This window comes from Myripristis murdjan, chromosome 24 (genome assembly GCF_902150065.1).
Source record: "Myripristis murdjan chromosome 24, fMyrMur1.1, whole genome shotgun sequence".
Taxonomy (NCBI): Eukaryota; Metazoa; Chordata; class Actinopteri; order Holocentriformes; family Holocentridae; genus Myripristis; species Myripristis murdjan.
This window is the reverse complement of record NC_044003.1, coordinates 17,740,633-17,765,927: the sequence shown is the minus strand read 5'-3', so window position 1 is coordinate 17,765,927 and position 25,295 is coordinate 17,740,633. Positions and strand designations below refer to the sequence as shown.

The window sequence follows — 25,295 nt, the reverse complement described above, 5'->3', positions numbered from 1 at the left end:
AAAAAAACGCGATTTACTCGTGCGTCACATGACCGGAGACCAGCTGATCACCGCAGACACGGAGCCGTACAAGATCACGACCATCAGCTCGGTTATATGTACCTCTAATCCTGTATGTAGCACACCAGTTGTTTTTTCTGTATCGCACACAGAGGCGCTAGCTGGGAGAAAAGCCAAAGTCGCTTGGGAAAAATAAAACGAGCCGAAGAGAAGAGCGCTGTCTTCGACCAAAGGACAAGATGTCAGGAAAAGACAGGATCGACATATTCCCCTCCAGAATGTAAGCAGCTTTCTTGCTAGCTTGCAGGGCAACGTTAGCTACTTAATATTATGCTACCTTGAGTTGACCAGTGTTGCATATTAGTGTTTCAGGGTCTAATTTGTGGTCATCTGCAGCGGCTGGGGTGTTTAACCTCATCACATATTTGAAATGGCAACATAGTCTCGTTGTGCATGGTGGATCAAGAGCAATTATAATCCAAAACGGTGCCAGATTGGTGCTTCTAGACCAGTAAAGAGGAAGAACCCTGCTGTCATGTGATGCTCTCCAGTATGACCCGAGTGTGAGCTGTCACAGAAATGTGTGATGCATGTCTGCAGCTACTTCTGTACACACTGGCATGATTTCTGCAGAAAGTGCTCACACTTTATTCGCACAGATTGTTCAGAGTATTGTGCAGCTGTAACTTAGGCTGCAGAGAAGTGGAGTTATCTGTCTACTCAACTCTACTTTATTTATAGAGCACCTTTCATCAAGATCAAAAGAACACAGACAAAATATAAAAGCAGCAGGCTGGTAAAATTATGTTAGACTAAAAATTACAACAATAAAAACTACAACATGTTAAATAAAGTCAATAGATTAAGATAAAAATAAATATGAAACCATTGATTAAACTGCAGAACTAAGGCTGTAACATTACTTCAAAGTAAAAGCCAGATTAAAAACATGGGTCTTTTAAAAATACCAAGTGAGCTCGCCATTCTGATATCCAGAGGCAGCGTGTTCCCCAGTTGAGAGGCATCAAAAACAGAAGGCAGCCTCACCTGTATTTTAATGGGACACATAATCAACATTAAAAAGATAGACTGTGGAGGAACTTGTTTGTATGGAGGAGCAAGGTCATTTAAAGCTTTAGAGACAAGTAGAAGAACTTTAAAAATCAATTCTGAAAGATACAGGTGATCCATTATCTTTGATTTAGTCAAGATTCCTGCCGCTGCTTTCTGTCTGCTGGGCCTAATCATTTCATATTGATCCAATCAAACCAGTTAATGTTTTTTGTTTGTTTGTTTGTTTGTTTGTTTTTTTAATCTTGTGTGTTGTGCTGTGGGCTTGCAGGGCTCAGACCATCATGAAGGCCCGGCTGAAAGGGGCCCAGACCGGCAGGAACCTTCTCAAGAAGAAAGCTGACGCCTTGTCCATGCGCTTTCGTCAGATCCTCCGCAAAATTATCGAAGTCAGTTGGAAAATAATTGATAATTGACTTGCTTCTCTGTGCACTGTGATTCCCATCAGTCAGAATGCTGTACTAAAGGTGGACTTTGTCTTATTATCTCCTACTGTAGACGAAGACCCTGATGGGAGAGGTGATGAGAGAGGCGGCCTTCTCTTTGGCTGAGGCCAAATTCGCCGCTGGGAACTTCAGGTAAGAGAATCACAGTCCTGCTGCTTCACCATCTTGTGTGTTTGGTGCAGCAACGATGTCGCCGTAATCCAACATGTGTGATTATTTCCGCAGCACCACTGTAATCCAGAATGTTAACAAGGCCCAAGTGAAGGTCCGAGCCAAAAAGGACAACGTGGCAGGTGAAGTTCAGAAAAATGTCTTCTGCTCTATTTTAGGCTAAACCGCCAGCTTCCTAGATGTCTCACGTGTCTCTTTGTTTTCTTGCAGGTGTCACCCTGCCTGTGTTTGAGTACTACCAAGAAGGCGGAGACAGTAAGTGCTGTTAACTCACACCGGGATTGGGCAAAATGTTTTGGTTACCAGTGATGAGTGGGTAGTTAGTTCCTGGCCTCGCTGAGCGTGCGTGTGTGTGTGTGTGTGTGTCGGACAGGTTATGAGCTGACGGGTCTGGCCAGGGGAGGAGAGCAGCTCTCCAGGTTGAAGAGGAACTACGCCAAAGCTGTTGAGCTCCTGGTGGAGTTGGCCTCCTTACAGGTAGGGGGCGCTGCTGCAATTATGTCAAGGTTAATTTATGTGGTATTACACAGCTACATAGCTTCCTACAACCTTGGTGCCTGGTTAGTAATGCTCCCTATTAGGATCCTGTTTTGTTCAAAAGATTAAATGAATTTAGGCAATGTAACACAACAAGGAAACAACGCAGTATGGTGTTGCTCGTTTCCATAGTAATGAAGCCTCTTGCAAAACGATTGATGGCAGGCCGTAGTCGTAGTGACTGTGAAATACACTCAAAAATAGCTGTCTTGAGAATACTTTGGGTATGATGACTAGCAGCCACTAGCAGTTATTTTACAACCAAGGATAAAAACTGTTTCAAGGAAGTTGAGGGACATGTAATTGAGCATCACTACTGGAACTCAGTGCCCTGATGACAATTTTTAAAATTAGACATACAGGAGCAGGTTTACACTTTAATTTTAAATCCAAACTCTCCCTTAAACAGTGTTTCTGACTGCCATCTAAATAAGAAGATGTCAGGATCTAATGGGATGTCCTGTGCAGTCAAGGAACCACTTGTTTCCTTAAAATCTCATTAAATTATTTCAAATTAGACCGACCCATGGTGTTTTATCAAATATGTGCAAACAGCAAAAGGCATGTGTTGTCAATTAAATGACAACCAACTGAAGCCAGTGGCTATTATGACAATGCCCTGTAAAGACAGAAAAATATGACTGTGACTGATGACATAAGGCTCACTTTTTTGTCACCAGACTTCTTTTGTCACCCTGGATGAAGCCATAAAAATCACCAACCGCCGTGTGAACGCCATCGAGCACGGTAAGCTCACGCTGCGCTCATGAAGCCTTTTCTTCAGAGAACTGGTGAGGAGAAGCTGCAGCAGTGCGACTGTGAGTAAACCCCTGTGTGTCTCGCTTTGCAGTGATTATCCCGCGGATTGAGCGCACCCTCACCTACATCATCACAGAGCTGGATGAGAGAGAGCGAGAGGAGTTTTACAGGTGAGATGTACATCCTCTGGCATTTTGACATCCACTTTATTTCAGTAAAGTTGCCAACAAGTCACTTTAAATTGAACTGACAAAAGCACATAATGTGATAGATGAGTCAACATGGCTCTCATTGTCAGTCAGACTGACAAATTACATGTTTATTCCCCTTTTGTTTTGTCAGTTGATTCTAAACAGGCCACATACTTGAATGAAGTTTCACCTTGGTGGCTATGATCATTTTCCTTTAGCCGTAACTGCTAAAAATATAAATCTATACATATTTTTTTTTCTTCTGTTTTGTTAGTTTTACCTCCTTCAAAACAATGGACTTTTAATAATGACCACACACTGAATCAGTGAACTTTTTTTTTTTTTTTTTTTTAGTAATCCCACTCCTCTGTCTTTCCCATCAAATAATACAGCTTTTTGTTCTTCCTCACTGATCTGCAGTTGTCTTACACTGCCTTCAGACCATGTTTCTAACAGAAAAAATACATCACATTAAATGAATACTCCAAGGTTTTGGGCAAAATAACCCCTTTCTGACATACCCAATCTGAGACGAGATGTTTAATACCATTTTCACCTCTGTGCATCCACTACTTTGGTTCCTATGGGTAACATTTCATGTTAGCTTAGCATAAAGACTTTAAGTCTATAGGAGTCATTAGCCTAGCTCCATCATAGTGGAAAAAATAAACCTTACGGCAACTCTGACGCAGTATTATTTAAACAACGTATCGTGTATTTGAAATACATGTCCTATAAATAAACCATGTCTTCCTAGCTGGCGACCTGCTTGTCACATACTTGTTTTTCTAAATTTAACTACCCTCAACTACCCAGTTCCACCTGCAACCCCTTTGTGCTGTAGTCAGTTTTACTTGACAGTATTTCTCCCGTTCTGTTTTCTCTGTGGCAGGCTGAAGAAGATCCAGGAGAAGAAGAAGCAGCTTAGGGAGAAGACGGAGCTGGAGATCGCTGCTCGCCTGGCCGCGCTGGGGCCCATCGCCGAGCCCACCAACATGCTAACAGAGGAGACGGACGAGGACCTGCTGTTTGAGTGACAGGCTCCTCACACCCCGTCGCCCACTTCACCCATCATCCTATTTATTCTGTGCCTCTCAGGCCACGTCAATGTCTTCTTGTGCAAATGGGAAAACAAGTTGTTTTTTTGTGTACATGTTTGTGATGATTGGTTATTTTGTTTTATCGCTGTAAAAGAACCTAAGTGTTGTCAAACGTGGCTGTTGCCGCCAAGGATGTCGGTTCATTGATGAATTTCCATTTTATAATTAAGTAATATAGCCGTGTTTACACATGGTTTGGAAGTGAACAGTGTGAATCATTCCGTGTGATTGGATGAGGTTGTAAATATTGCAGTGACATTGCAGCTTTCAGAGCTGTTGCATGCTGTCGAGCTGTATAGTCGTTTGAGGTGGTGGAGCTTCCCCGGAGTGTGTGAGTTTGTGTTGTGGAGGCCCGCCCTGACGCTGACCTCATGTCACGGGGGTTTTCGGTACCTCATTAAGTAAAGTTAATAATTACTACTGCACCAGAACCCCAAGTGTGATCCCTCTGTACAACTTTGTGTGCAAGTCCACAAGGCCCAACACTTCATCCAAATAAAGTTAATCTCAATATACAGGTATTGCCTCAGTTCCTTCATGAAGCCTAAGAGGTCAAACTGAGAAAACTAAGACTGGGAGGAAAAATGGAGAGGACTGTCATGATCCAATTTGCTCCCTACATCGTGCTGAAAAGAATTTCATCCATTTTGTGAACATCTTTAGATAAGGAATGACTTCATCTTTCACCACAATGTCACATTTAGCACATTATAAGTGAAGTGACTGCAAGTGTTGAATATACAGACTTATGTTTAAAGACTTATAGTAAGAAATCGATAAATTATATTTTCAAGATTTCATTAATATAATGTATGTTCTTAAATGATTTGACGAGATACATCAATGCATGCCAGTTAATCGAGTATCAGATTTTATTAACACTGTTTTTCCAGATTGGTGCATATGAATTAATAAGAACCCATTGAAGTAACAGTATGAGTTGGAATAGATTATTCAAAATGATATGATTGATATGCCCTCTCCATACAATGGAAAAAAACAGACACAACCTCACTGCTGCTGTCTTTTTTTAAGTTCTGAATCTAATTAAAGACAGAAACAAACCAAAGCTTTGAGGTACCTTGTTATTACAGCAGAACTGTAGCAATGTGAGACAGCACAAAATAATACTGAAATTGGTGTGTGTGAAGTGCCTCAAAACACTGCAGATTACAGCAAGATTTCTCTTTGGTGTCTCTGAATGGAAGACATTGCAGCCACTTTCAACACAGGAGCAACTTTTTTGGTCGTTGCTCAAAAGGGCTCTTGCTTTATTGCGTCATCAGTAAACTATCTGAAAACTGAGATATACTCTCGCTGTTGAATGTATTGTTTTGTGTATCATGCTCACAAAACGTAATAGAATATTTTACCTTTGTGTCTAGAAAATACATATTTACAATTATAAATAACTATTATTAGGATAGAAATGCTGTCTAATTGTTTTGATAAATGACTTTGCATAAAACAATAACAAGAATAAGAACCTTCATAAAACAAAGAAAAAAAATACCCACAAAGACAAACACCAACAAGAAATATAGGAAACTTGAGTCCATCCCTGCAACATGTGAGATCACCTCTAGAAATGAGGAGAATGACCCCATTTAGTGCGAGTGAAACTCCAGTGACAAGTTACCATTGTCCATCCCTCCAGGAACTCTTGATTTGTTCTTTATTTCCCTCGTCCCGCCCTCTGGCTCCCCAGGGTGAGTGCCTCTGGCTTCTAGCACAGCCAGGAGGTGGGCACCCACTGTGGCTCAGTGTCCAGCTTCTCTATCAGCCGGCGCAGATCGTAGAAAGCTGAATCAGGATCCAAATTCACGATGACTGCATCAAAGAGGTGGCCGAAATTCTGCTCCATGTCTCGGGCCTTTTCAATGACCTCTTTCAGCTCCTCAGGCTGGAGATGCAAAACAGGACATCAGTTTAAGAAGACAAGAGGTGAAACATGAGTAATTTCTGTGATGGCGAGACATCAAACTTAAAAGAGTCACTGTGGGGGAAAGTGTTGCCTTTGGTAGAAAATGTGATTACTATACATAATAAACAAATTGTGACATTTATAAAGGCAATAATTCCAGCCATTCCAGTTGAGAAGGTGATTTTATGGGGGAAATACATTTTTTGCATTGCACAACAAGTGGGACATCAATTACCTTTGGTGTCTTTCCCTCTGAGGCCAGCAGGGTGCGTAGTCGTTCCTGAGAAGGAGGAGCGATGAAGATGACATAGGGCTTGAGGTTGGAGGATCTCAGCACCCGCAGTGACTGACAGGAGGAGAAACAGGCAGGTGCATAAGAAGTGGAAGCAAAGAAGAAACTAACAACGTTGTTAGGGACTAACAACGACACCAAAGGAGCAACAAGTCTGGAATCATCCACAGTGATTGTGAAAAGTTATTTAAGTTATGAATGATAGTTATTTTGACCTTTTAAAATGTACATTGAAGTCAGGTTATCATATTCTTTGAACACCACAAAGTAAAAAAAATTGCCATATGCTCAACAATAAAAAAATCACAGAAATTGTCTATAAGAAATTAGGGCTAGGCACAACTCCATAGGACTATCCTGACGTTAATATTTCTGATAACTTTGTCATCAGCGATTTAGCTGTAAGTTACATGGAAGGCCAATGGGGAAACACATAGTGCAAAATAATTGTCAGCATAGGCGATTTGAAAAGTGTAACTTATAATATAATGCACATATATGATGATTTAACATGCTCCAGTATATGTGTATATCTTTACATAACATGTCATCATCTCTATGCAAAGAAAAGCAAATATACAGAGCATTTTTTTTTGTCTGAAGTGCTAGAAGATGTGATGACACAGATGACGGCAGGATTAGGGATGCCTCTTGAAACCTGGTTCCAAATGAGAACCAGTTCTACTGATAGTATTGATCAGGTCTGACGTTATCGGTTCTGCTATTAAAGAAATAGGATTTTTTTCCCCCTTTAAGAATCTACAGTAATGTTGCGAACAGAGGTCATGCCAGAGAGAACAGTCTAATATTTGGTTACATTTTACTGGAATGCTCGCTGCTATAGCACAACAAAACCCTTGCGAGTACGGTAGGCAACACATCAGTTTATCAAAATATCTGTTGAGCAAACACAAGACAGACATGTAGATATGTGTCTCTCATGGTCCCATCCTCATCCACAGCAGGGCTAGGCAAAACTCCATAGGACTACATGTTAATATTTATGTGATGTATTCCTATATATTTACACATTTGAATAAAATACATAAATTTGAATAAAATACATAAATACATACTACATAATATGACATAAATATTTATGTTGTGTATCTTTCCATTGTTAGCTATTAAGCTCACCATTTAGATAAGCATTTAGCTAATAATTTGCCAAAAGGCAAATAAAATACATTAATTTAGATGCTTTTTGTATGTTTTTGATGGTGTTTTAGTGGTTATTTAAATGTTTCTTTTATTCATTATTTTACAGTTGTTGTTGAAGAAACACCCTCTCCCACCCTTCTCTCTCTCCGTATGCTGACAAAATTTTTACTCACATTATGTAGCTTTTAGATAATAAAAAGAGAGTAACAGCAGAAAAAAAAATCCTTTCCACTGTGTTCTTAATTTATTGTTTTCTTTTTTCGTGCAAAAAAGAACTGAGTATTGATAATGTAACGATCCGATAAGCAGTGTACAACCCTTAAGATACCCATCCCTAGTTAGGAGGTAATAAAGTAGTATTTTTAAAGTATTTTACAATATTTTGAGTATTTTGGAAGAGTTTTTGCCCCATCAGTCTTCCATGTTATGATTGTGTGTTTTGACTGGTCCAGAAATATTAAGCATATAGAGGATCTCTCCTACCCTGGTGTGCAGGCAGAGCACACAGATGCGTCCGGAGTTGATGATGTGTCGGACTGAATCAGTGCTGGTGCCGTACAGGTTCTTCTCATATTCTCCTGACTCGATGAACTTCCCTGCTGCAAGGTCGGCTTCGAAGGCAGCCCGGCTCACAAAATGGTACTCTCGCCCGTTGCGCTCATGTATCCTTGGGTTCCTGGTTGTGTCTGAGTTGTCAAACAGCCACAGAAAAACTACATTTTATTTAATTCTAGGACACTACAAGCTATTACTATACTGATTGGCGTGTGAATTTCTTGAACAAAAAATCATGTAAATCCTTTTAAGTGCTGATGTCATCAATTCTCACTACCTTAAAAACTGTAAATTTCAGCATGTTGTGCAGTCACAGCTACCCAAAGGAGACATTGTGTTCCACATTTTCATGCTGAATGATTTGGTTTCTTCATTGAATTGCAAATACATGGAAGCTGACACCACCGCGCTCCAACACTGAGTGGACTTACGTGGCACAGCACCGGCAAACTTGTCCGGCTCAGCAGACAGCAGCCTCCGACGCAGCTCGTCCTGTCCGCTGTTTGGAGGACAGATCAGAGCAATGGGACGTTTGCGATTGGCTGGCTGGTGGTAGAGGGCCATCTCCTCATAGGTCAGGATGTCGTCATAGTCTGACAAGAGATTTTGGGTAAGGTTAATACCGTGATGTTAAGTGTTCCTGGGCAACACACCGAATACCTACCAGCTCCAGGAGACTGTACTGCAGCTGACCTTGACCTCTGACCTCCCTGTGGAGGATGCCAAGAACAAAGAGAATTTGTCCTCGGGGCATTATTATGGTATTGTACTACAGTATATTATTATTCCTGAGTCTGTGTTTCTTTGAGCCAAGGTTTCGCTTTGCCCTTTTGCCTATGGGAGCTGCCCAGTGCAATCACAGTGCTGCTCAACATCATGGTGACATTTTTCTGTTTACACAGTCACTTGTGAGGATCAACTTGTGTCATGGGGACAAAATCCATGGTCACCACAAAAGAAGGCACATTTTCGATTATTGGTTAAGGTTGGGGTTATGGTTTAGGTTAGGCATGAGTTGGCTAGGGTTAGACTCCTGAGAGTAAATGTAAGTCAATACAATATCCCTACAATGATAGTAATACTAATAATGTGTGCGTGAGTGTGAATGTGCCTGTGTTTGTGTGTGTGAGAACCAATAACACCACAGGATTCTCCAAGCTATTTAGGCACCCGCTGGGCACCTGTTTTTGCCTGCCGTGATCCTGTCTGCAGAGACGGGCTTAATCTGACTTGTGACACATCAAGCCTGGACAAGCTGCTGAGCAAACAAGACTTGTCAACTGCTTGAGTGTCTGGTTAATACCAACAGCGAATAAGCTTATCAACTTGTTATCAGAGACAGATAATGAGCTGTCATGACTGAGAGAATGTGTTGAAGGAGTGGAGCACATTGTACTTCGGATATTCAAACAAGCAACCTTCGGGTCACAGACCCTCTTCTCCAACCTTTAAGGAAAGGAAGAACCAAGAAGGAGTGTGAAAGAGTCTTACCAGTATTTTTGTTAAAGTTATGCACGTTCTTCTTCCTCTGTTTCTTGTTCTTCTTTACATACCAAAGCTTCCCTGAAGCAATGACAAGCGAAAAGGATTTAGCTTTAAAAGGGGATTATCATTTCACTTTGTTACGACAGTCCAGATGCAGTGAATTCCACTTTTGTGCAATTCAGTGGATAATAAATGTTAGAGTTTTCAAATCATATCATATTTTTTGAATGAACTGTGTGTGTGTGTTTTTACATGCCTGTTTCAACATTATCCTCTTACCTTGGTGCTCCCGACTCCTGTCTGTCATAGTTCTCTTCAAGGTCTCTCTTTGTTGTTGGAAGCTCTTCCCTGGGAAAGCGACAAACAAGAAGAGTCTGAGCAGTCATCTTTCCACCGTAAACAGTCTAACCCTACAGATTTTCAATGTTATTTTCTTGAGTTGGTTAGTGTTCAGTAAAATGTTGTTGATAGCAAAGGAACAATCTTACTGTGAACCAGGCTGTGACTAAAATTTATTCCTACAATTATTCCAAACAACAAGGATTGTTTTTGTTTGTTTGTTTGTTTGTTTTCTAGACTATGAATTTCCAAGACATTTCTAGATCTGCAGCTCTTTTCCCACACTCTTCCAGACTTCTCAAGACTTTCTGAGGAAACAGCTCAATAGATGCCAACCTGGGTCAAAGAGTAATCACAAATAATTCTTTGCTGTTTGTTTTAATCTTCTTGGCATGCCAGATGGGTGGTGTTTACTGCCAGGATAGCTCATTTACTGCCAGGTAAGTTGTTGGTCTCAGACAACTTTGAGCTACTTCAAAGTAATTGTCTAAATGATTTCTGAGCACTACAGAAGGACAGCGAGTTGGTCAGGGAGACGTCCAAATGGTGCATTTTGATCTGGTGCTTACAGTGTCTATGACTGCCAGTGTGTCTATGAGCAAGGACACTTAGGGCCCATCTATGTGTATCAGGCTGCACACACACAGGATTGGCATTGGAATGTGGATAACATAACACAAGATAGTGACATTTGTGGGCAACATGTCCTTGTGACACAATAAACTAAGAATTGATATTCAATTCTGGTGTGATCCATACCTGGAATGAGTCCAGCGAGCGGCTGGTTGTCCTCGTCCCCGTCCCTGTAGGCCTGCCACCAGCTGGGGTCGTCCTGGCTGATGACATGGAGGATGTCTCCCTTCTGGAAGGACAGGCCCAGCTCCCGACACGGCACGAAGGGGTCATCAGACGGGTCATAGTCAAAGTAGGCTCGCACATGCATCTGGGGACAGGGTTTACAGTGTCAAGGTTGGTGTCGCATGCATGCAGACACGCAGCCACATCATTAGAGAGACTTACCACAGTCTGTCTGTGTGGGGGAGGTTTAGTCTGAGAGCTTGGGATGAGGAGGAAGGTCAAGGTGCCATGCATTTGTTGCTGAAGAGAGGAGAAGACAGGATCGTGTCACACATATTTTTTATGCAATAGAAATGTCACCCAGTCACCCTCTGGTGGCTGAGTTTGAACTCACTGAGAGAAAATTTTCCTTAAATTGAATACAAAATTCATTTATAAAGTGCAATGAATTAAACATGATGAGGATTACATTTACATATAAAACAATCATCTTTTATTGACTGTTTACCTATGGGCTGATAAAAATGAAACAATGTTTTATTGCAATATATGTTAATGTTTGTCATAGTTTAGAACTGAATCTATTCAAACACAATTGCTCCACATCCACAAATGATGTGTGTATTTGGCAACATTAAAATAAATGGGCTGTTAGGTATCACTTTCCCTCCCTCAATGAATGCATATTATGATGTCCTATGACTTGATCCTTCATTCTTATATTAATTATTAAATGTGGACATGCCTGTGGGTCAACCTTAATGACCAACCGGAGGTGCAAGAAAGGTCATGTAACATAGAATTAAACTGACACTACTGATGGCTGCATTCATAATTTTTGGTGAGACTACACAATTCATGCATTTTGATTATTTTACTTGCCTTACTTTCTCCCGCAACTTGCTAGTACTACAAATAATTTGTTGATACCTGTAGATAATTTTGTTTTAATGGCCTTTTAGGTAATTTAAGACTTTTCTGTACATTTTAAGTAGCTTGTAACTGAGATAATTTATTAGAAATGGTACAGTACAGAAGGTACAGTGGAACAATATTACTCCTCATTTACTAGTGACACCCTGGAAATCCCTCAAGGACCCCTGGAAGTCCTTGAAGTTTTCATTGTAGTCACCAGTAAGTCGTGGACGTCGTTGACGTGTTTCCCACGGACAGGAATCCCGTTGATCTCCAGGATCTCGTCTCCCTCAGTGAGGAGGCCACTCCGCTCTGCTGCCCCGCCTTTCACCACGCGACTCACCACCACACTGTCCATGTCGTTTCGCACCGTCGCACCCTGATGGACATGTTCACGCACGCACACACACACAAATCAGATGACAACACAGAGGACCTTTTAAAGACGACATCATAATTAAATTATTTACACATTAATTATCAAAACCACATTAAAGAGGAACCCATAGTAATATTCTCTAAAGTAACACTGAACAGGCAGACACAACAATGCCATGCCTTAGCCCTGTGTGTGTGTGTGTATGGTTTTGTGTCTGTTGGATTTTTATCAAATAGTTTTAAATGTAATGGTGTTGAAACACAGCTTTACTCTTTACATGGTTGTACATTTCATATATATCACATACTGTATATACAAAACTATACAGTATGTACACTGTATATAATTCATGTGAAAATTGATCTACATAAACACTCATACATACACACATACAATAACTGGACATAGCATGCAGTATGACTTAGCCATACTGTATGCTAAGTATAGCCATGACAGTAGGTACGAGTGGCTCAGACAGACTGCCAGGGGGCGTCTCACCAGTGGAGTGTCACGAGCTTTCTCCAGCCGCACCAGCTTAACCGTCTCTCCCAGGTACTGGCTCACATTCTCCATCTCGGCCATTTCCTGCACTGCCACGCTGTCATGAGCCTGCATCAGGGCCTGCCACATATAACACACACACACATATAGACACACACGCACAAGCACGTACACAAATATGTGCATACAGAAATTGTACAAAAACATAATGGACAGAAACAAACAGACAAGAATAATGGAGGAGGCAGAGTGAGGTAATGGAATCAAGTGAATGGCTTGAGAATTTATTTACATAGCACTTAGCCTCTGTAACATTGATTGCATGAAAAGAATAAGATGCTAAATCTAGCAGGAGAATACTGTTTGGTTAAATTCAGCATGATTTATAAAGTAACACATATTCATCATTTGGTATGCACTAGTTGCTGTAAAGGATGCAAGCGGTGATGCCAAACAAGTTTCCAAATCCCCTCGCTTAAACATGCACCTGCTACCAAAAGCCAACCCACCCGGGGTCTCTTTAACAAGAGCAGTCAGGAAACTCCACCTCTAAGCCAGAAATAATACAAAGATTACTCCTTCACTTCATTTAATGTGACAAGCGCTCCATACCCTGCAATTAATAACCGTCTGCCCAAATTAGTTTCTCTATCCTGTAGCAAAGGGGACCTGAGAGAGCGGAGACCGGGCTAAGCTTTGGCGTACACACAATCCGTCTTAATCTCCCCCGCTGCCATTCGCTGCCATCAATCATCAAACACCTTTGGCTTCCCTGCTTGCGCCAAAGAAGAAATTGTGCCCTCGAAAAAGGGAAAAGGAAGAAGGGTGGACTTGAAGGTTTCTATCCCACTCACACTTGTGTTTGTCTGCTACAGGTCTTAGGCTTGTCCTAGTTTACCTATATGTACTACAGGGTCAGCCACCTGGGGCGAAGGGGGAGGGACGAGTCCCACGCACAGGAACCACCGACATAATCCGCTCCCACTCTCTGTGTTGCAAGGCATGCTCACATCACATCGCCTCTGCTGGTTAATTGGATCCAACTCTGTGGAGGGGTTAACGGGCCAGCAGAGGACTAGCAGTTCACACGGTCACATGGGTGAAACACCAGGACCCCGGGGCTCCTGTGTCAAGAACCTCCATATAAGAATCACACCATAGCCATCCACCTGGGGCTTCCATTATGCTAACTTAATGTGTCTCTTGCACAGGATGACAAGGCACTTATCGGGACAAGTTGCTGATTGGAAATTATAGCTTTTTTGACACAAATAAGAGGCACCAGAGCTTAAAGATTATGTGGCATCAAAAATTATGAATGAAAAATTTTGAATTTTTCTGGGTGGGAAATACTGATTCTTATGATGATTAATGTATAGCATCATCATTTGAAGCTACTATATCCAACTGAAAATATTTGTATTGAGATACAAGAATGGTCAGCATATAGCCTACTGAATAAACGCATTGTGGCAGAATTTAACCAACCAACCAAACCAAATTTCTTTTTGGTATACATTTGGGTTACCACTGTTCAAACTGTTATAGAGAATATATCAAATCAATTTGTATTTTAACTTTTGTGCATTTTTTATATTGAAAATCATTGGTGGTGTGAAATCAAATTTTTAGGCCTTTATCACAGTTCCTTACACAGGTGTGAGAATGGCTTAGGCCTCCCTGTGATATACAGTATGTCTAATCATTTCCTCAGTGATGGAGTCCAGTTAGTCAGCTGTTGTAAACAGCAGCTAGAGCAGAGTGCCATGAGGTCATTAATCAAAAGGTCACAGCGAACTAAGTTGAACTCAACCTGGGCACACTAGCTGTCGAAACAACCAGACACACCAGCGGTTACGTGTTTGAACTCTGGAAGCAGCAGCGCTCCTCCTAACGTCTGGATTTTGCTCAAAAGTGAAGATTAGGGGTTATAAAGACATACTGGACCCCTTTCCTAATGCTTAACTGCACTCACTTCCACGTGTTTTCATTCTTTCAGAATCTAAAAAGCCTCTTTAAACTGTCCACATCCCATTTTCAAATCATGACCTCCTTGATTAAACCCCATGTCTTCTCTCTTTTCCTAGTTCTCACTCACTCCTGATGTACAGTATAGTGTAACATGGTAGAGTAAGGGACCATTTGGTTTGTCATTACTTTCACCTAGGTCTACTAGAACAGGGTAGTATAGTGGGCAAGGAGACTGTCCACTATACTAGGGGAACAAAGATTCAACCCCCGTGTCAGTAGCTGCTGTGTTGTTGGAAAAGAAATCTCTGTATCTGTCCCTGACCTCTGACCTGTCAGTGGGGGAAGCAAAAAGACAATTACCCTACAGGGATCAACAGAGCATAACACTCTTCAGGTTTCCAGTACATGTGCTGGTTGAGATGCATTGGAGTTGTCTCTTTTTTAAAAATGTCTGACCTGAAGATGAGGATTGGTCAGCAAAGCACTTAGCTCCAAGCCCTCCTTCTGTTGGCTGGACTGGAGAATCTTCTGTACCTGAACAGAAACACAGACACAAAGTGATATGGTGAGGTAAGACATACAACTTCAACTAAGATGTAGAAACAGGCTGTCCACAGATTTCTATGGAGTAAATTTGAGATTTTTTACAGGATCGCTATTAAAATAAAACAAAAAATCCACCCAAAAGAAGAAGAAAAAAAGCTGAAGAGTAAAAAGTGTGCACTACTCAAAGACTGCAAGACAACATGCTATACAAAACCCAAGCAATTTCTCAGTAAATTTTGCCGCCTTCAATTTATCATTCACTGTAATGCATAACTTTTTTGAGGGCATAAAAAAGGCCAAGGATCCTTAAAAAGCCAAGGAAATTATCTCTAACCCACTTACATAATTGCACACTTTTATGTGCTATTTCCTATCTTAATGATATATGACTTTTATTATTGTATAATAGTCTCCAAAATCACATTTGATATACTACAGATTATGGCCTGTTTGTAGAATGTTTAAGTCCACAGGGTACATTAACTGACTTACACTTTCTGACTGATGGACTGTGCATAAGATAATGAGTTAACAACACAAAGAGGGCACCGTGTAGCTGGATAATCCGTTTAGTGACAACCAACTGGTAGTGCATGTTTGCTTCATGACTGTGGGGTTTAAGTATTAGCATTTCATTGAAATTATCACTTCACCACCAGATGGAGGCTGTGGTGGTGTGTAATTGTATGCCACATACTAGACTGTAAACAGCTCCAGTCTTACATAATAACAATCCTGCTGCTACCTAACTCCAATAACAAACCAAATTCGCTGACATAAAGTTTTTGAATTCTCATAGTGTCTCAGGACCACAGAGACACGGGCACATGAATACACACACATTCACAGTAGTTGGCTAGTCTCTAATGAGTCACAATGGGGTTTCACATTCCAGATGGGAAAGTGCTGTATTCAGTCCACTGCAAAGGGACTTGTTAAGTGCAAGTCGAAAATAATAATACAATCCAAAACACTCAGAATTTATTTTCTTTGTCTGTGTTTACAGGTGAAAGCTTGAGGTGCTGTTTTTGAAGCAATTTCAGTGGGGCTGTAAGTGTAGACTCTCCATCCTGTCTTGGAGAGTGCCAATCTAATCACTAAATTACATATCTCATCCTATCCATGACTTTTCGGATGTTAAACTCTTTCCCTTTGTCCTATCTTCCTTCCCTTTTCTCCCTTACTTTGTGCAGTAGCTGTGACGTAGTTTTAGCTGTTTTTTGCTTGTTTGTGTTATTTGGCACATAGGAGTCATTTTTGCAGCCTGGGTTGTTTATTGGATTGTGATCATAAGGGCATGTTGGAGCTATTTCCTATCCCCTGTCCTGCCTCTCTCTCTCCTTCATCTCTTGTTTGGAGCTTAGTTTATCCATTACACTAATCGAAGCTCTCACTAACAAGGTGACGCACTTTCCCCTCCCCCCAGTAGTGCTGTGCCTCAGTCTGTACTGTCGTAAGCTGCTGGAGTTTCTTTTTCTGGCTGCCCAGATCCCAGCCTTCTTCCTGCGGTGGGCCGCCCATCTCTGCCAGCCCAAGGGCTGCTGGGAGATTAACTTGCTGAACGGCCAATCCCAGTGTCACATAGCACAGGCACTTAGCTTGGACACACTGCTGCTTAAACTATTGCACCTCGTTAAGCGCTTCGGGAGCTGTGGATGAGTGCACACACTGTAGGCAGGGTTTGCTGTAGGCAGGGAAACACCATGTGTTGTCTGTATATGAAGCAAATGAGATCATCTCACCGAGGTCCTCCATCTTAAAACCACTACTGCTACTGTCAACATGGGACAGGCAGTTCTGTAGCTGCATTGCTCAACGCCCCTTGAATGAACTCTGCACAGCTCAAAGCAGCATGTTCATCAAAACAAGGTTGACTCTTACACATCTCGCCATCAGCAAAAATCACACTTAACTGGTACGGCTGTGCTGTGAAGCCTGTATTTACACAGATCAGAAGTTGACACTAATCCTAATGAAGTGCCTATTGTGGGAGTAGCCTGACATAGATGTATGGCGCATTTAACTAATTCATAGCAAAATGCATCACAATTCCCATCTCTTAGGGTTCTGTTTGACAGGCTGCATTTGAGAACTCCACTTGCAGAGGCTGAAGGGACACAAGTCAATTACTGTGATTTTGCTTGGATAGCGAGAGGCTGGCTTGTGTTTTGTCAAGAAGGGAGTCAGGTGTGGCAGATTCACACCTACTCAGATGTGAATACTCAGATGGTTTTCTGCTCTCTGTCACTCTCAGTACTGGCGCCTAAGAGACAGCACTGTCAGCTGTTATTGGAAGAGGAAACAGCAGCTGGTGGACAGGGAAATCAAATAAACACATCAATGTGATGCATTTTATATTTGCAAACTAGTGGAATACCAACCCCTGTATATATACTTTCTTTCACACCTTCCTCCTTATCCTTTCCAGTTGCCAGTGTAGAGTATCTCAGTTTTGCAGTCCTTTGTCAGCTTAAACTGTCTTCCCCTCATCTCACTATCCTATTTCTTCTTTTCTGCTCTTTCTTCTCCCAAAACAATCTCTCCTACACGTCATCCCACTTTTTCTCAGCTCACTCAATTTTTATGCATGGCCTGGATCCAACATCACAAATAGCTTGTTTTTGTTTTGCACTCTCCAAGCCACAACTTTCCATAACCTGGGACTTTTCAGAACCCATGAAGTTCCATTTCGATTTCCACTGTATGAAAAAACAACTGTGAAGGGTAGGAATGAAGTGTGTCTTAAAAGTTGAGTTTAAGGGAGTTGACCTCCTGCTGAATGCTATCTTCTCCTCAAGTACTGATTTAGACATGCATATCTTTGTTTGTCCCACTCACAGTATGTTTGGCACTGCCTCTGTTTAATGGCTTTGCAGAGCTGAAGCCCTTTAATGATAGCTCACAGAAGTGTCGTAATGTCAACGCTTGACCAACGGAATTTGACAGCTCCCCCTGAAGATTCCTGACATTCTCATTTTAGCATCAGCTCCCTGTGCAGAGCTGAAATCAAGAACTTTATCTGGAAATGTGTCATAGTCTAAACATACAATGGTAACACAGTGTGGCACGTCTCACTAAAAGAGCTAAAATTTCCTTACTATCCCATGACTACTGGGGAGCGGACCACTGCTGTGTGATGTGTACCTCTTGGCAGAGGCCCAGCGCCTGTGCTGTGAGGGGTGAGGTGGGGCTGACTCGGCTCATCTGCTGGGCCACAGCACTGTGGATGGTGTAGGCATTCCTGAAGTCTTCCCTAACCAGGAGCTGCAGCACAAGCTCCACATCCTGCTGACTCTGTGCATCAGTCAGGCAGCGTTGCACCCACTTCAGCGCCTGCACAAATTCCTCCAGTTCTGAGAAAGAGGCAAAGACAGAAAGAAGAAGATTACCAAGATGATCATTTTCCAGAAACACAGTGACAAAAAGATAGAGGCTAGGAAACTGAGTGAGAACAAGGTGTCATTTCAATGCAATTTTTGACATCTGATAAAGACTTAAGACTGGACTATATGAGTTTATACTGGTGTTTGTCACTGTTTGCCTGCTGTCTGCATTACTTTTTCCCCACTCTCCCTCTGCGGTCTTTTACCTCTCAATCACAAAGTAGGGCTGCCAATATGAAGCGGCCTAGTGCATCCTCAAATCTGTGTCTGCATTATGTCTCCCCGTTCTCCCTGCATCTCCAGATGTGGCTGCATGGCATCTGAAAGTTCTCTGACAATCTGAGCTTGAACCACTTCTAAACCAGATTTAGAGGCCCAAAAGCAATATATGTGAAAACCTATTTACATCCACACGTATCAGGTAATACATACTGGATGATGAAAATCCCATTATTGTGCCAAGATAGTTAAGTGGATATTCCTGCTAAACTAGAATCAAATCCTGTGAACTGTCTATTGGACCTTTATAAGAAAATCGTTGCCCGTAGGGTGTAAGGTGGATGAAGAACAAAAGAGAAATGAAAGAAGGGCTTTAGCTTGAGGCAAAAAACTGGTAGGCTATCACACTGGTAGTCCTGCAGAAGTTGAGACACACAGAGTTATTTTACTCTAAAACTGGTGAGAGGAGGACTGAATTGCAGAATTATCACAGAGTAGTCATCAAGCAACTCTGGGACCAGCCAAATGTTTTTACTGATATTGTTTCATCTGCAGTTTTTACGTTTTTCATTGATGTTGCTTCCTCAGACAGGTTTCTCTTAAACTTAAAAGCTTTTGTAATCTCAGTGGGACTACCTGGTTAAACTTATTCTGAGAATGATGCCCTGGATTTACCAAAGCAAATGCGGATGAATAGCCTTGTCTTCCATATTACTCAATCCACCTCGTCCTCCAAGGCTCACTATGGTCATCACTCCATAACTCCATGGATGGATTTAACAGCTTATCTTGAAGATTAATATTATCAGAGGAAGGATCTTCTGTGGGTGGGGTAAGAGGATGGGGGGATGTTATAGAGCCGGTGTGCATGGTGTGTGTGTGTGTGTGTGTGTGTGTGTGTGTGTGTGTGTGTGTGTGTTTGCATGTAGTTGTGTGTATACAGATCTGTACTATATGTGTGCCAAAAGGGGAGAGAAAGAAAGAATGCATACTGACTTCCTCTTTTAAAGAGCCCTAAAGTACTGGTGATGTACTTTGTTTCAACAAAGTATTAACTGGTGTACACAACATATATGGAACCTGTACTCAAGATGCATAACATTTGTGTGAATAAAGAACAATATTCCTCAAGCCTTCATAATGACAATGGTAGAATAGCTCCCAGTATGATAGTTATTACTTTTTTTTTATTTTATTTTTTTACTAATGATAATGCCATGATAATGTATGTAATGCCTTAATAACTGATCCCAAGTTGTTGTTGACTGAGGAGTTACTTAAAAATTCAAGATTCATCTTTTCTACTTTATTAAAATCTTCTTTCAACTAAATGTTTTATTCAACAAAATACTGTATAATTACAATTACAATTGGAATTGTACAATTAAAGGAAATTCAACAAATTATGGCTAGTGAGTAAAAGCAGTTTGAAACTTTCTGCAGTTGCTAAATCACAATGTACAAACAAAATGTGTGTTAGTTTGTGGTCATTTCATTAACTTGTGAAAACATATTAATTTATTTGTTTGCACAAACTGTTAAATTGTGCACACAAAAATGAGAGCACAAATGATCCATAATGATGGAAGTGTATGTATTCCATACTCTCAGCCAAAACAAGGGCATGACGTCTATTTCATGTGCTCAGAATTACCATCTTATGTCCTCCCCATAAAACTGCACCTATTTTATTTTCTTGCAGTCTTCAGTCCACATTTAGGACCAAGACAGAAATTGGACGGCCTTTAAAACACACTGCCCTCCTCCACTAACGCCCTCTGTTCAGCCCCCTCAGTAGTCATTGTTCTGACTCCTTTGTCTCAAAGAATCAGAACTGTTGTGAAACTTCTCAACTCCCTATTCTACTCTTGAGCTATCTCCTCCTCTTTTTTAACATCCTTTCCTCCTTGACACCCTTTTTGACACCCCCTACCTCCCTCACCCCACATGCCCCTTTCTTTTAACATACCAGATACAGGATCCTTGGTGTGGGTATCTTTGGTTGCTGCAGCCTTCTCCTTCCCCTCAAAGGTGGGGTTGTCAATGCCCACCTTGGGGTTCTGTGCCAGCTTCTTGAGCCTTAGCGAGGTGTTGGGATTGATGTCATGCTTTGCCCTGGCCTCCTCCTCCCTCTTCTTCCTCAGCTCCTCTTGATAGTGCTGGATCCTCTCCATCTGGGCACTGCAGCGTGGGGCTTTTACAAGGCTGCTTTCCTCCCCAGGACAGTCCACCGCCCTCTCCCTGTGGGCCTTCATCTGGCCTAGGCCTGAACAAATGCCCAGACCAGAGTCCTCTTGCACATAGCCATTCATGTGGGATGTGATCATCCCTGCTGCAGCAACGTACAGCTCAACCCACCCCAGTGTGTATCGAGATGTGTTCAAGCAGCTATAAGGGACTTGTGCAGGGACTCCTTAGGTCAGAGGCCATAGCACACCAGCAGAAGATGTAATCCTTTTTGCTCTTTGTGATCTGTTTTCCTGGAACACAACAGCACAGTTAAGATGGATTCTCCCTTTTCACTGTCAGTTTCATCTACAGAAACCAAAGACTAAAATTGAAGAGCATCACTCAAAGATGACATATCCACTATATTACAAAGTGATTGATAGCTGAAATTATAGTCCTTTTAAAAGACAGGAAGTAACTTACATCCTTGGTTGTCAAATGATAACACTTTGACAGAGTGAGTTTGTTATATTTTACAAACACATAATGTTGAGCTTTGGATGATAATCATTCCTCCAACTTGAACACTTTATTTGTTTTTTTTTCCAGCAAAGTTGTCAGAGAAGATTACTGTCATTACAGCTACAGTTTCAGTCACACCAATGTTGATTTAGATATAATTTCAGCAAAGGGACGCTGTTAATATTCTTACTATCTCTTTCAAGATCAATCTAAATCTGTTGGCTCAATAGAAGTATGATAGCTAGTTCCAACATGGGTTTAACACTTACATTAATCTGTGTTCTCAAAGCCTTTAAAACACCCTTCAGAGGGCACAATGCTCAAATGTGTTAGAGTTGTTTTAATCTCTCAATAACTATTAAATGACTGTATTTTACTGTAGGCTACCTGCACAACTCACAGTCATGCTTACATCATGTTTGATTTTAATATCAGAAATATGTTTTTTCACACATTTTTTTTCCTTTCAGCAAGACCTCAGCAATAATATCTTCTTACTGTGATAAAAGATCTACCAGATATCATTGGCGAGTTTGGATCTCATAATATCATGATAGGTGTTGTTTTTTCCTGGTCTTAAAGGCTGCATTAGGCTGTTTTAGCTTGCCATCACCTGATAGGACATCACATTTACATTACTAGTGAATGTTTACAGTCACCCCTACAATAGCGTCATAATATCAAGGTATTTGGTCATGACACTTGATTTTGCGCATATTGCCCAGCCCTAAAATCAGAAATTTGCCTGAGTAAGAACCACCATGTGCTACGGCTTCTCCCCTCATGGTACCTTTCATTTATCTAATTCCTAACATGGAAAGCTCTCTGGCCTCTTTCACCTGCAATCCCTTAAGTTCAGCCTCATCCAACCCTGTGCGCAGGTATACTTGTCCCCAAATGTCCTCACTTCATCTCTAGTTCTTGAAAAATCTATGTATAGCCTAGGCTTACACGTCGGTGTAGATGCCAAATAAAGAGAGGCTTCTTGTATTTGAATGTGATGCATGGCATACAACTATTACTATCTGATCTCCCATAGCTATGGATTACAATCTATTTTAAGGCTGCTATTTGTATTAATCTGGATTAGCAAATTTCGTACCATGACTATTAGATGTTCACCATGAGCTTGCATTAGTTCAATGTAGGAAAAAATAGCTTTATTTTACAGTTGAAATACATTTTACAAAAGGAAGACACAAAGTGAAAAACAATGAAAGTGTCCTGCAGGTCAAAGAGGAGAGCGATCAGCATGCCTTCATCTTTAATGTAATGACTTTAGTTTCAATTCAAAAAACAATGTATGAGGTAGTGCTCTCCTCCTGCCAGGATTCAAATCACTGCAGGCTTGGCACATGTAATATTTGTTAGAAATATAATAACTGGCATGTTAAACTGACCTGGTCAATATCTAACACCCAAAGATATCCTTCAATACATGTTGAGAAAACCTCAAGTTCTATGAGGATAAATAAGGTATTGTGACTGAAAGCAGCCTTTGAGAGTCCTGACATATAGTTAGTCATGCACTCCTGTCACCTTCCACCACATAGTAGTCCTCCCCCCTTCTTTCTGCCTCCCACAGCTAATCACGTCTGGCAGGTCTATCCTCCTGGCTCCTGGTCCAAGCTCCCAAACCCCTCCCCTAAAGTAGCATTTAGCTGTGTTTAGAGTGGCGGAGCATGGCTGAGAAACAGCAGAGACAGCCAGCGCACCATCTGTTCCTGTGGGCTTAATTAAGCCTGGGATCTCTTGCTCTACTCTGGCTCAGCGAATGCAACAGAAGTGGGAGGGATACTGGGAAGGGACAGAGCTACCTGGGTGGAATGAAGATGAATGGGTTGGACTCACATGGTGGCATGCTCACACAAACACCCAGACAGAAACACACGGTTCTATACCTGCAGACCCTTAACATTAAATCCAGAGTAAAATCATAGATGAGCTCGCTGTCTGCAAAGTGAAAATGGAGCTTATCAAATCGGAGCTTATCATATCATGTGATGTCAGCTTACACAGTGACAATCAAGGGGCCTAATCACTCAGTCCATTAAATATACAGGGTGAAGTTGGACAGCTAAATGCAAAACAATTACGAATGCAATTCTCTAGCCTGATTCACTAATAGAAGATGGCTTGGTAAGTACTCTATCTCCCTCTAGGAAAATGATACAAATTGAAGACTACTCAGTGGGAGCTAATAATCTTGCAAATAGGTCCTACTCCTTAGTGCTGAGATATGTGTCCTGGAGATCCACTATATTTACATGTTATATTGCACACCTATCTCCTCAAGCATCCTTTATCAGTAATGATGTAAAAAGGTGAGTAAACTATGACCTCCATTTGGTGATCATGATGATGCCAACAAACACTAATATAAAACAAAAATACATTTTATCTCCAAAAATGCACCTAACCTAACATCCTCATATCAATGAGATCAGGAGATTTTCAACTTTTTCATTGTCCAGACCCTCATGTTGATGTTGATTAAGCTGCAGACCCCCATTTGAGGTGATCTTATGAAGCAAGATATGAAAAGATACTTTGGTAGATGTCATTCAAATAGATTCAAAAGGGTGAGATTAAAATCTAATGATAAAATTCTCACTCATACATTCTTTTTGAATCCTAAAGAAATCTGGTGAATTAAATCACACTAAAATTAAAGTATTCGTCATTTTGCTGAGGATCCTCTGAAACCTCTCAAGCATTCCCATTTTGAAAAGCAGTGACTTATATCATCTTTGATACTCCTTATCCAGTTTATCCCAGCATAACAAAAGACACAGATTCGAGTTTCGGTGGGTTTGCCCTCCACCACATCCCTGGTTATAATTACATGTTTGCCAATAGGGTGAAAATAGAAAATGCTCTCATTCATTAGTCATAGTTGGTTTACAAACCTGACTTGGCCTAAGGTGAGGCAAGGTAAGGCCAGACCAAACTACTTTAATGCCAGACGACGTAATACCACACTATAGTGGTATTACGTGGTCTGTAGTAAATAGGGGATCTTCAAATTTAATTATCCGCTTTGTACGACTTTGTTTAAGAGTAACGTTAATGATTTACGCTAGCACATTCATTGACTATTCATTAACATTACCAACAGCAGACGTAACGTACAAAGGGGAACTTACGCTGTTATCGTGAATATTCATAAACTGAATTCCGTGGGCGGTGTTAACTTCTGTTTTCAACTTTTATTCGAGTCGTATTAAGTGCATATGAAGAAACACAGCGTTTTAGCCCTCATGCTGTGATGCTGGCTAACGTCAAGAAGTTACTGCGTAGCTTCACGGTAACGTTAGCCATCCTGCAATAGCAAAGACGTCGGGCAAACTCTCAAACGGTCAAAGTTACTCTACATATAATATACTCACCACTTCACAGAGAGTTGACCGGACTTGGAGGAGGAGGAAGTATTCCTATAGTGTCCAACGTCTCCAAAATATGTTATGAATTCACAAACCGGATTCTCTTGAGGAGCATAGCGGTTTCCTTCGTCTTCACATGACCGTGTTTAGCCTCACTATGTTGGGACAAGGGACCGTCGGGACACCTCTAAGCATTGCTTTGAAACTGCGCCTGGTGTTTTGAGTCGTCTCCTTAGCAACACTACACGACTCCACAGCGCCACCCCTCGACCAAACATGTAAACGCGCTGAAGGTGCTGTTGACCTTATTTTCCGTGCTGCGTCCCTTCCCAGGTCAAAAAATAGTGTATTAGAAATATAATGTAATTTAAAATATAATATAATTTAATTTAAAAAGTGCACTTACTTTAAGTATCTTTTCCTTTTTTTAATTCCACCCTGTGCTGTGTTTTATTCTTTTTAATGTTTTATTTAATGT

General features: G+C 41.2%; 2 protein-coding genes across 3 annotated transcripts; one reads left to right on the top strand and one right to left on the bottom strand.

Moving 5' to 3' along the window:
* Window positions 1-22: 22 nt before the first annotated feature.
* Window positions 23-4,792, top strand: atp6v1d (ATPase H+ transporting V1 subunit D). Its single transcript, XM_030046663.1, has 9 exons — window positions 23-280; window positions 1,343-1,460; window positions 1,570-1,649; window positions 1,743-1,810; window positions 1,899-1,943; window positions 2,062-2,165; window positions 2,906-2,972; window positions 3,076-3,154; window positions 4,068-4,792. Exons 1-9 carry the CDS (start codon window positions 240-242, stop codon window positions 4,210-4,212), a joined length of 747 nt encoding a protein of 248 aa, XP_029902523.1. The 5' UTR covers window positions 23-239; the 3' UTR covers window positions 4,213-4,792.
* A 337-nt stretch (window positions 4,793-5,129) lies between these two features.
* On the bottom strand, window positions 5,130-25,010 carry pals1b (protein associated with LIN7 1, MAGUK p55 family member b). Of its 2 annotated transcripts, none has more exons than XM_030046659.1 (14): window positions 24,824-25,010; window positions 20,713-21,223; window positions 18,286-18,494; window positions 15,052-15,129; window positions 12,622-12,744; window positions 11,962-12,123; window positions 11,052-11,129; window positions 10,791-10,974; window positions 9,972-10,040; window positions 9,699-9,770; window positions 8,639-8,800; window positions 8,136-8,338; window positions 6,435-6,545; window positions 5,130-6,178 (listed from the first exon to the last, which is right to left on the bottom strand). In XM_030046659.1, the coding sequence occupies exons 2-14, from the start codon at window positions 21,068-21,070 to the stop codon at window positions 6,002-6,004; spliced, it is 1,986 nt and encodes a 661-aa protein (XP_029902519.1). In that variant the 5' UTR covers window positions 21,071-21,223; window positions 24,824-25,010; the 3' UTR covers window positions 5,130-6,001. The 2 variants fall into 2 exon arrangements, with proteins under 2 accessions (XP_029902519.1, XP_029902520.1); XM_030046660.1 differs by having other exon boundaries at window positions 12,622-12,732.
* Between the last annotated feature and the right edge of the window lie 285 nt (window positions 25,011-25,295).

Coding starts and splice junctions, on each gene's coding strand:
- atp6v1d (XM_030046663.1), top strand. CDS start 240: ATGTCAGGAAAAGACAGGATCGACATATTCCCCTCCAGAAT. Junction 1,811..1,898: donor CAAAAAGGACAACGTGGCAG/GTGAAGTTCAGA, acceptor GTTTTCTTGCAG/GTGTCACCCTGCCTGTGTTT. Junction 2,166..2,905: donor TGGAGTTGGCCTCCTTACAG/GTAGGGGGCGCT, acceptor TTTTGTCACCAG/ACTTCTTTTGTCACCCTGGA.
- pals1b (XM_030046659.1), bottom strand. CDS start 21,070: ATGATCACATCCCACATGAATGGCTATGTGCAAGAGGACTCTGGTCTG. Junction 12,745..15,051: donor TGACCAATCCTCATCTTCAG/GTCAGACATTTT, acceptor TATATGTGGCAG/GCCCTGATGCAGGCTCATGA. Junction 8,339..8,638: donor GTTTGCCGGTGCTGTGCCAC/GTAAGTCCACTC, acceptor TTGACAACTCAG/ACACAACCAGGAACCCAAGG.